Source organism: Pelobates fuscus, chromosome 5 (assembly GCF_036172605.1).
Source record: "Pelobates fuscus isolate aPelFus1 chromosome 5, aPelFus1.pri, whole genome shotgun sequence".
In the NCBI taxonomy this organism is placed as follows: Eukaryota; Metazoa; Chordata; class Amphibia; order Anura; family Pelobatidae; genus Pelobates; species Pelobates fuscus.
Window position 1 is genome coordinate 339338403 of NC_086321.1, and position 11444 is coordinate 339349846.

At 36.5% G+C, this 11444-nt stretch overlaps 1 protein-coding gene across 2 annotated transcripts; it reads left to right on the plus strand.

Moving 5' to 3' along the window:
• The first annotated feature begins 268 nt into the window (after positions 1-268).
• TLDC2 (TBC/LysM-associated domain containing 2) lies at positions 269-10461 on the plus strand. Of its 2 annotated transcripts, none has more exons than XM_063455802.1 (6): positions 269-342; positions 3564-3728; positions 5372-5524; positions 7577-7672; positions 9676-9752; positions 10008-10461. In XM_063455802.1, the coding sequence occupies exons 1-6, from the start codon at positions 310-312 to the stop codon at positions 10141-10143; spliced, it is 660 nt and encodes a 219-aa protein (XP_063311872.1). In that variant the 5' UTR covers positions 269-309; the 3' UTR covers positions 10144-10461. The 2 variants fall into 2 exon arrangements, with proteins under 2 accessions (XP_063311872.1, XP_063311871.1); XM_063455801.1 differs by having other exon boundaries at positions 272-342; positions 3561-3728.
• The last annotated feature ends 983 nt before the right edge of the window (positions 10462-11444 follow it).

Genomic DNA, 11444 nt, shown 5'->3' on the forward strand with positions numbered 1-11444 from the left:
GTTGTCTAGCCTGTGGGAACACAAATCTCTGTGTCACTGTTAGTTCAGATGTCATTGCTCCTTTGGAAATATGCAGTACAGAGACACAGAGTTCTGGGGATTCACAATATACCCATCTTATTGCTGTATTGCCAGCAGGTATAATTTCCTATTATTACGGTCATAACACAGGCAAATGAGTGAGCAAAGGTTGGAATGTGACATCAATGCTTGTATCTATGAAATGTGTTAAAGTACATGTTGTGGGTGTGTTCAGCTCACAATGAAAGTAACCTTCAAAGCTTTCACTTCTGCTGAGAGCCAAGGAACATGAAAACAGTCCGCTTCTCCTACACACTGCTGGTATGTAAAATGAAAAACTTATATTATTACTTTAAGTATTTCATTCTGTAAAAATTGTATAAAAATCTAGATGTTTGTAAACTCAATATTACTGTTTCTGGACAGGACTCTATTATCAAACAGCTGTTTGATAGTATGGGACCATGTCCTAATCAGATACAAAAGATTAGACAAGACATAAGGGGACTTTGTCCATGGTCTACTCTAGACAGATCAATGTCAAATCAAATATAATAAGAGGTTAAAAAAATAACAGCAAACAAAACAAACACAAATTGTTGGGTTTCTTCGATAAATCCAAATTGTGAATTTAACTCCAAAATATCCCAGCTATGACTACGAGATTGAATTTTTTTTCCCAGATCTTGAATTTTTAGATTTGGATTTTAATTTGCAACAATTGGAAGTTTCGTGAATAACCCTGTTTGTATGTTCATTACAATATCAGGAATCTAAATACGCTTTTTTTGTGTATGTGTGTGTGTACGTTGTTACATTCTATATTAAGGGGATGCACACAATCCTTTCTGGATTGAATATTGGAATATTTATAATTTATTTATGTACTTATTCACTATACTTTATATACCGACACCTTCTTGAGAAGACACATGCCCACGTTCATTAGCACCTTGTGCAGTGATACTGCCATCAAAAAAGAGAAAAGCTCTATAAGCTGATGGTTTTCAAAAATAACAAAAATGTAACAAATATTGTGGCACCATCTTAAATAAGTATGTCTGTTACCTTTTAGTTAATCCCATTTATAAATAAATAATAAATACAATTTATTGGGACATTTACCTATACATAGACACGGTACTTACATTAATTAACCCATATTATAATATTGACAGTAAGTGGACCTCCTACCTTAAAGTATACTATATTGCATATCCAACTATAATGTCTGTAAAAATAAACAATTGTCTACTATGTACATCTATTAATGAAACAAGAAAGAGTTATGTCAATGTAATATGTGTTCATGTTCCTCCACAATCCTTACATTCATAAGAAAAACAACTAAACAAATGACTTCGGTGTCACCTGATAATTACATTATCATGCAATAGTCTAGCAAAACCTACTTAAATTGCATATAAAGAAAAAAAAAATCAAGATGATAGATGCTAAATCTAACCGATTAAAATATATATTTTTTTTGTTGTACCAATTTAAACTCAAGTTTTACGTGGACTATGTGCACAGTAAAAAAAAAAATCTATTTTACATATTTATATATTTATATATTTAATAAAAAATATAATAAATAATTTTGTTAATAAAGATATAGATTTTTTTTCTGCTTCCCCTTTTTTCCATTTATTGGTTCAATTTTTTTCACCTGATCTATGAACTAAATAGTACGAAAATGTATATATTTTGCAGTACACTGATTGGTCCATTTTTGTGCCATTTTGGTTCGTCTGACTTGTTTTTCATGAAACGATCGTAAACAATCATGAAACAATTTTTGATTTTTTTTTTCAGACTAACCAATTTATTTCCCCATGCACAAGTCTGTGTTAGCTTTTGGGTCAGCTAAGGGTAGAGTCAAAGGAACACTCCAGGCACCATAACCACTTAATGACGTTGTTATGGTCCCACAACTGTTCAATTAAGTTTATCAAGGATTAAGGGTAGTTAGATTTAGAAGTAGCAATAACGTTTGTGTCTGGATAGGATATTCCACACCTAAAAACACTTTGTAAAACAAAACACATGCAGAGATTAATTTATTAATTAATTTTATTATGTCAGGATATTGAAACATAACTTGTATTACTTGTTTTTGGGCTAGATAAGCCTGCACATATTTTGTTTTTCTGTCTGTCTGTCTGTAATCAGGTGATACACTAAGCACATGGCTAATCATCTAGATCAAAATTTGACAACAGCCTCCTGTGTCAATATGACATTGCCGAGAACCCCACCAAAGTGCAGTGAAACTGGATACAGAATTTTTGGCTACTTGTAACTGTTTAACGCAAGACATCAACTATATTGTTTACATTACATGTTTCTACTTGTATTTTTTTTGTTTTGCCAACATCTCACCTTTAGTAATCATGTGTATATATTAACACGGAAATAGACCGGTTTGGCAAAACAAGAACTGTTGGTTTTTTTACAACATGTAAAACGCTGGACTCTCAGGGAGTGGTAGTGAGGAGGTCAGAGATAAACAATAAAAAGAATAGCTATTTACTAAGACGTATCAAGTATATATAGATATTTATTATATAACTGTTTTAACTGGGTTGTGTCATATGGTGTGATGCTATGCACATGGCCTTAACCGACCTTGCCAGATATCCATGCCTGACCAATTTGTTCGATCATCGCGAACGGGATGGACCACGCTACCAACCCACCCCGTACAGTGTTCATGACAGTCCACACAAAGGTAGCCAATCACCTATACTGAAATACAACTCCAACACTGGGACTGTTAAATGGTTCAGGTTTAGTTTAAAAATTACACCTACTCGGTTAGAACGGATTGACTGTATTTCAATGTCTTGAGGCCTGCAAGTCTCCGTCATGCCTTTTTGCCATGAGATCTGCGTATCTCCATATGCTGATATACGTGACCGCTCCTTGCAGGACCTGCGTGTCCTCCCACAATGCAGATCCGTTTGTTCTGTCTTACATTACTTCTCTTTAATAAAAAAATATTCAGAAAAAAATATACCGTATATATATCATGGCAGGTCATATGACAGTTGGATAATGCAGTCTCTAAACTGCAACGTTGAAAAAATAATAATAATTGAAAAAATATATATATTTAATTACATCTTTAAAGCACAGTGCGATTTACAGTATCAAAATGTTTATTTGGGCAATATGATGTGACCAACACCTTAAATGCTGATACAGACTATATTAGGACTGCTGCATTGAGAGGAATGTAATATATGAAACCTGTGTCACCGTATTGCAATATCTAAGAAACATACCAGGGTATGCAAAGCCCCCTGAAATTGTTTTTAAAATATTGTATTACATGACATGTTATTACAGTAAACACAGTATTTGTATCAATTGCATAACTACTTTATATTTGAAATTTAGCTCAAATTGTGATCACATTACTTGGCAAAATGAATAGCGGATTAATAGAAGATTTCTCTACCATACTAAAAAGTAAAATAAGGATTGCAATCTTTATATTCTTTGAATTGTATTTATTTAATGTTTTTTTCTGCTAGAAGAATAACTTGCATGAAGCTATTTCCAGTGATGATTCAGACAATGATTCCACGGAGTACACTCAGGAGAGGACCCAGGTTAAAGCTATTGAAAACGCTAAAGAGGAGCCGTGTGAGCCAGTTTTGGCTGGGGAGAGCCAGATTTTAATGTTGGACCATGTCAAACAGGTAGGTGTAAATTCATAGAAAAATTTCTAATAGGTACAGTAAATAGTTGAAAATGGGTGGCACTGATATGTGGTCACAAAGACTGAATGAATGAAACCCGACAAGGCAAATGTATCAAAGTATTATTGATAAGAGTCCTAACCTCAACATCTGAAGAAAGGGATTTAGGGGTGATTATTTCTAAAGGACTTAAAGGTAGGCAGACAATGTAATTGAGCAGCAGGAAATGCTAGCAGAATGCTTGGTTGTATAGGGAGAGGTATTAGCAGTAGAAAGAGGGAAGTGCTCATGCCATTGTACAGAACACTGGTGAGACCTCACTTGGAGTATTGTACGCAATACTGGAGACCGTATCTCCAGAAGGATATTGATACTTTAGAGAGAGTTCAGAGAAGGGCTACTAAACTGCTTCAAGGTTAAAAGATCTTAACATGTATAGCTTGGAGGAAAGACGAGACAGGGGGGATATGATAGAAACACTTAAATACATAAAGGGAATCAACGCAGTAAAGGAATAGACTATATTTAAAAGAAGAAAAACTACCACAGCAAGAAGGCATAGTCTTAAATTAGAGGGGCAGGTTTAAAAATAATATCAGGAAGTATTACTTTACCGAGAGGGTAGTGGATGCATGTAATAGCCTTCCAGCTGAAGTGGTAGAGGTTATCACAGTAAAGGAGTTTAAGCATGCGTGGGATAGGCATAGGGCTATCCTAACTATAAGATAAGGCCAGAGACTAATAAAAGTATTTAGAAAATTGGGCAGACTAGATGGGCCGAATGGTTCTTATCTGCCATCATGTTCTAAGTTTCTTTGCTGTTAGGAGCTTGTTCCATATGGCGTCATTTACTCCCCCCTTTAGACTGTCCATCTGTGCATCATTTATGGATGCAAGCTCTGTCCTTAAAATGTATCATTCCTGCTCAACCTCTAATGCGTACCTGTTCTACGGTATCAGTGTCAGTTTTCCGGGCATTTTGTAGATGCCAACTAAACACACATGGGAAAGGGCTATACATAAACTGCCCTTACATCTCTCAGTGCCCTATTGTAGTTCTTTCAATCACAGGTGGATCCAGGACCCAAATTTGGGAGGGGCACTGCTTTTGAGTTAGCCCCAGCAGTTTCCCAGAAAATATATAAAACTATGAATATTTCCTACCCTACCTCTCTAGTAAAGCAGGCAATGGGTATCACCTTCAAAGGGAATCACTCTTTCTCCTGAAGCTATTTTATTCTGCTGTTCTCTATTCTCTTGACCTGGACTGTCTCTTGACCTTATTCACTCTCCACCTGCCCTGTCCTTGGCTGTGTTACATTGTTCTGTCTCTCGGTCCCTGATGTTCTTATCACTGTTAGCCTCATTCATTCTATGGACTGGTAATACAATCTCTGCTTTCCTACCTTTGTCTTTTGGGATCCGACCCTAATGTTCTCTTGTTCTCCTCAATCTTCCCATCAAAAAGGGCAGCACCTACTTTTGGTTATCTATCTTCCACATTTAACTACCCCAATCCCATTACCAAGTAAACTACAGTATGGTAACAGCTTATGGGACACTAAGAAGAATAAAGTCTGTTGTTGAACTATAACTAAATAATTCTTTGTGAGGCATCTAATAACAGCAGTTGATGTTCACAGATTGGGCAGCAGCTGCCGCCGAGACTCCTGCTACATACGTGGCAGCTTTTGTACAGCACAGAAAAACATGGCTTCAGTTTGAGAACCATGTATCGAACAATGAACAAAATCAGCTCCCCAGTGCTACTGGTTGTGAAGGATAATGAAGGGAAGGTAGGTGGGATACATTCTACTATATTGTTTCAGCATAAAACAAAGAATAATTGGTTGAAAAACTGTTCACTTTTTTTAAACAAGAATCAATTAGCGATTGTTGTCTTCTCCGATGAAAAGTAGTTCCAAAAACACAATAAGTAAAATAGCTTTCATGGTGGTGGTTCCATTTTTACTATTCTAGATTGACGGTCTATTCTGTCATTCCAAATATTATTGGGATTCAAATATAGCCAAGGTGGAAGTTACCGATTTCACAATAGATATATAAATTTCAGACCTGTTTCCACCAAACACAGGAGGAACTGATGTCATTAGTGTGGAATTAGAGAATTCTGTATTAGTGATATCGGAAGAGGAGGCCAAATTGTAGGTGACCAGGGAACCCAGGTAAGAGTCATATTGTTCAAAAACAGTTTGATAACTTAGCATAGGATAGCGCCAGGAGACTCCTGGAACCATAACCACTACAACATAATATATAGTGGTTATGGTGCTTAGACTGCACATCTTACTCTAAATATCTGTTGGCTAATGCAAAAAAATGTTAGTGGCATGAACGGTACGACACTTATTGGCATATAATGAACTATACGAAATATTATGTATTTCTGATACATGGTAGTATAGATATTTAAGGATACAATAAGTAGAAAATGTGGAAGGGTACATGTACAAGTCAAACCTAAATTAAAGCCTAGTATTACAGATAAGGTAGAAGCTGATAAGGAAACAGATAAAAATGTGGAAGTCTTATGGGTGGAAGTTTGCATGGAGCCCCCATTAAGCCCATGACGGGGGTAATACATTGAGTGTACAATGATTGACAGGATCTGAAAATGGTGCAATGCTTTATTCAAACACTCTACTTGGTGAACCCTTGAGAAATCACCAAAATATGCTGTAATTTGAGAGCTGCAAAATAAAAAATGATGGCACTTTGCAGAAGTGGAATGCACCAAGTCAATGAAATTAACCTCAAATATGAAACGTGCATGAAAAATATGATGTAACCATCAGTTTTGACAGAGGTCACTGATAAAATATCGTATTTGTCTATCGTATTTTTCCAATGTCATAACAAATAAATTAATCAAACTTAGGTTGCTTTTTTTTTTGCTGCACTCATGAAGAAATAATTGTGTACAAACCTTGAAAATGTATTTTATTCAGCTATTTTGTAGTATTTCCTCCACACGTGATATTTCATTATAAATGTATATGGGGGACAAGCCCAAAACCCTATCTGCCCTTTAAAAACCATATATAATATGCACAGATGCATTTAAAGGTAAACTCACTCCTCTAGAATTTACATCATATAAGAATATACATCATACACCTTTTTTCATGAGATGGAATATTTTCTTTTAACTTTGTATTAAAAGTTTAACCATTGACATCATAATGTAGTTCAGAAAAGGCAAAGTCAGGGCATACATTAAAGGGACACTATAGTCACCAAGTCAACTTTAGCTTAATTAAGCAGTTTTTGATTATAGATCATGCCCCTGCAGTCTCACTGCTCAGTTATTGGCCATTTAGGATATACTTCACTTTGTTTATGCAACCATAGGCACACCTTCCTGCATGTGACTTGCTCAGCATTTCCCGCAAAGTCATCTAATGTTTAAACTTCCTTTATTGCAAATTTTGTTTAAATTTTAATGTTTTATTTTTTGCTCTGTTAATAACTTGCTAGACCTTAAAGGAGCCCCTTGTATGTAATTATTGTTCAATTTACAGAGAAGGAGAAAAACCTTTAAGGTAAGTTACATCTGATTGAAAATGAAGCCATTTTGTTTTCATGGAGGCTGTGTCAGACACATTCACAGGAGGGGTGACAAGGTCTGCATAAACAGAAACAAAAGTGATTTAACTCCTAAATGGCAGAGAATTGAACAGTGAAACTTCAGAGGCACGAGCTATACACCAAAACTGCTTCATTAAACTAAAGTTATTTTGGGGACTATACTGTCCCTTTAAAAATAAAAAGACGAGAAATAAAAACATTGTTTCAATATATCAATCTAATTGCAATTTATCTTGCAGGTATTCGGCGCTTTCTCTTCCACTGAAATACAGATAAATCCTGGTTTCTACGGCACTGGGGAGACCTTCCTTTTTAGTTTTTCACCAGAACTAAAGGTAAATGATGCGCTCATTTGCCTAATGTTTATTGATAAGTTTTAAAATGCAGCCCATGAGACTTTATGTTTTAATCTTTCGTACTTTAACTTATAGTTCTATTTTCCTTTTTGTTGTATATATATATTTGGTTTTCAACACTGGTATAATTTTACTGCCTTATTGTATTCTTCTTATTTGATGATCTATGTAATGTAACATAAACTAACTTATACTTCATAGGATTACTTTTACATTCTGTAGTGGTTATGGTGCTTACACAGCCACTGTTTCAATGCTCCTTACCAGGAAGAGCACATTAAGATTTCTCAAATTTTTGAGTATATTTTGGGACACACAAACTATCAATCCTGTTACAAGGTCGTACATATAATACACACAGAACAAAGATAACAGTTAAAGCGGCTCCTTAAAGAGATCTCTGCAAAGAGACATTGCCGCTTAGAGGCCAGGGGGATGTGGGGGAAAGTGAGTTTAATTACCTGAACCTGTCCCTCGTGAGTGCCTCCATCTTGATTCCGATAGCTTTTTTTCCTACAGCCTTCAATGGTGACGGCAAAAGGAAATGAAAAACTTGGCAAAAGGTAGCTCCGCCTTTTTGCCAAGCTTGTCAAAAGGAAACTATAGAGCCAGGAAAACAAAGTTATAGTGCCCCTTCCCTCCCCATGGTGCAGAAAGGATTAAAAAAAAAAACTTTTGTCACTTACCTGAGTCCATGCTGATGTTCCTCGGCGCTGGGTCAGTTCTGCTTCCGCTCCTCCCCTACCGACGTCAGCCGGTGCGGGAGACTTAAAGCACATGCACGGCAATGGCAGCGCTCGCATTAGGATTTCCCCATCGGGGCTTGGGGTGACTCTGGATGCATAGCGTGAGGACATCCAGCATCAGTTAGGCGACCAAAAGTTGCTTAACGACTTGGAAGTCCCTCTAGTGGCTGTGTAGTAGACCTTTACTAGAGGTGGAGTTAACCCATAAAGGTAATTATTGCAGCTAATTAATAATTGCAATAATGCAAGGTTAAGGGACCTGGAAATATGCACCCAGATCACTTCAATGAGCTGAAGTGGTCTAGGTGCCTATAGTGTCCATTTGAGCAGAGGAACATATTGAGACAAAATAGTCCCTTCTTTAAAGGCAAAGGGTGGCGGCATTAATCGGCACTTGGTGACTCGCAGCTGTGGCCGCGGGCATCATCAGTCCCTACCCTCCTTGGCCGCGTCCCAATTCTGTCCCCTGCCAAGCGTCTCCCACCCACTCGTCACTCCATATCCCGTCATCCCTCAGGGTCCTTTGATGTTTAGCGAGAGCCCCACTGTTCTGCGGTTAGTTTCTGAGTCCTGTCATATTTGGTGTTTTTTGTGTTCAGCCAAGTCACCTGTCCCTTGGGCCAGGATGTCGCCCGTCAGGGGCAGGTGTTTGGTACGTTTGGACATGAAGTCTAACCATGGCGTCTACGTCTGTAGGCAACGTTCTGTTGTCCCGCGTAGAGGCTTTGAGTGTCTCCATTCCATAGAGGTCTTCCACCTTGTCCATCCAATTTTGCAGTGTTGGGACATCAGTCGAGTGTCACCGAATCGGGTTGAGGGATTTTGCAACGTTCAAGAGGTGTGTAGTGAGTTAGCCTTTGTAGGCAAAGATATTAAGTTTTGTGTGGTGTAGGAGCATAGGAAAAGTATAATTTAACTGATATAGGGTCGGAAAGTCATTTCTGACAGATTTTTGTTGTTGCTTGTTGTGTTTAAAGAGAAAATTATATAGATTTGCTATCTCAGGTTATGGTTTTATTAATCTACAAAACTGAGAACAATAGTGAGATGACAAGAGTTTGAAAATTAAAGACCCAAAGTGAGAACTGTAAATAATATCTTACTTGCAATACGGGCCTAAATTGTGCATATGCTTCTTATAATTTGTTTTTGATTTAATAGATACGCCCCATGTGTATAACTAAAACAAACCGTATTTTCAGCATTCTTTTCTCTGTTTAACTTGTATGTATACAGGTATTTCGTTGGACAGGTGAGAATACCTTGTTTGTGAGAGGGGACACGCGTTCACTGACATTTGGAGGGGGGAAATGGTAAGCAAGTCTTCTAAAACCTTTAGCTTTGATCAAATCTAGGTACTCAATAGAAGTAAGCGGCTGCACGTCATCTGACATGTTCAGCCAATGACTGTCTTCCAAGTTTGGACAAGATGGACATAAGAGGGCTTAGAATGCCCTTTCAAGCCCAATCTATTTTTCATTGGATCTTAAAAACTAACTGGAAGTTAAAAAAAAAAGGTAAAAACTAGTAGACAGTGATTTAATTATTTTTATGGATTTTATTTCCAGTGGTACTTTTGGATTGTGGTTGGATGAAGATTTGTACCACGGAAGAAGTCAGAGGAGCGAAACTTTTAACAATGATATACTATCCACCCAGGAACAATTCTGTATCCATAACCTCGAGGTGTGGGCATTTACGTGAGACTTGCTAACTACATTTATATGTACTGAATGGACAACTACAGTATTACTAAAACTCATGAAGAAAAACACAATGATCGCAAACCAGGAAAAGATCTGCATTTGTATTTGAGCAGAATATTTATTAAAAACCTCAGTCTTTAAGTAAGCAAGTTCAGTTTAAACCATGATTCAACATGTCCAAATGAAAGTTTTCTTAACATAGTGAAGACTTTGCAAAACAGCTTAGGTCATTTCTCTCTATAGAAGATTGTTGCTCTGTTAAAGAGATAAAAATAAAATGCTAGTATGGAATTTCATGTATGTTCGGTTAATATAAATTTCCATTTGAATATTGTGAAAAAAAACATATTTTATGAAAACTTTTTTTTTATATGAAAATGATGTCTATATCATGGATTCTAGAGCATTGTTGATGACCAATATGTGGCTCTCAAAGATATTTAAGACATCCATGTTGACTTGAAGACTCATATATAATATTGTGATACATCAATAAATGTATATAATATAACCTCAAGGTATTTGGGTAAAAAAATTATCGTTGTCTTGAAGTTAATGCAAATTTTTCTCTATGATATTTTTATTTTACTTTTTATTGAATATTCAAAAGGGAGAAGATACAGAAGGCTGATGGCATGGATGGGTTGGCATACTGCATATTAAGTTTAAAAAAGAAAACCAGTAACTATATATACATATTGGGAATGTGATATTTGAAAGTGTAGATATGATTCACTGATGCATTCTGTAGTTTCTACTTAGAGATAGACAGCCTAAGTAAGACTTCTTAAGAACAGGAAAGTGTGAGGATAAAAAGACAAGAATTTTATTTGATGGTTGATCATGAGGCAAGACAGGCTGAATATGTTTATGACTATGGAGCTAAAAATAACTCAATACCTTGCCCAGGTTCCAAATCTCATATAGCATTGTACGAGGTTTTAAGGTTATGGAAAGAGGATTTGGTCTGGATGACCTGTGGCATGGCCTGAGGTCCTTCAGTTTCCAGGTTCACATTATTTGTAGGGTAGTTTCCCTTAGCAGGTAGGACAAAAGTTTTGTGGTTTTTTTTACAGCATTTAAAAGCACTTGGATACAATTTCAGCAGGAGCCTTTGGAAATAAATGGGATTGAGTATTTACAATATTTTGGGTTTACATGATAAATTTGCCTTTTTGGGCGAAATATATAGCAGTGTATCTTGGTGCCTTCAACAGGATGAGGTGGCATTATGATATGGGTTGTGGTACTGACTAAATATAATCTTTATGTAACATTTCACCTGATTAGTGCACTGGA

Bases quoted from the DNA above. Each gene is read 5' to 3' on its own strand.
- TLDC2 (XM_063455801.1), top strand. From the start codon at position 310: ATGAAAACAGTCCGCTTCTCCTACACACTGCTG. The intron at 343-3,560 runs GTATGTAAAATG...TTTTTCTGCTAG, and splicing joins GCTTCTCCTACACACTGCTG to AAGAATAACTTGCATGAAGC. The intron at 3,729-5,371 runs GTAGGTGTAAAT...TGATGTTCACAG, and splicing joins TGTTGGACCATGTCAAACAG to ATTGGGCAGCAGCTGCCGCC.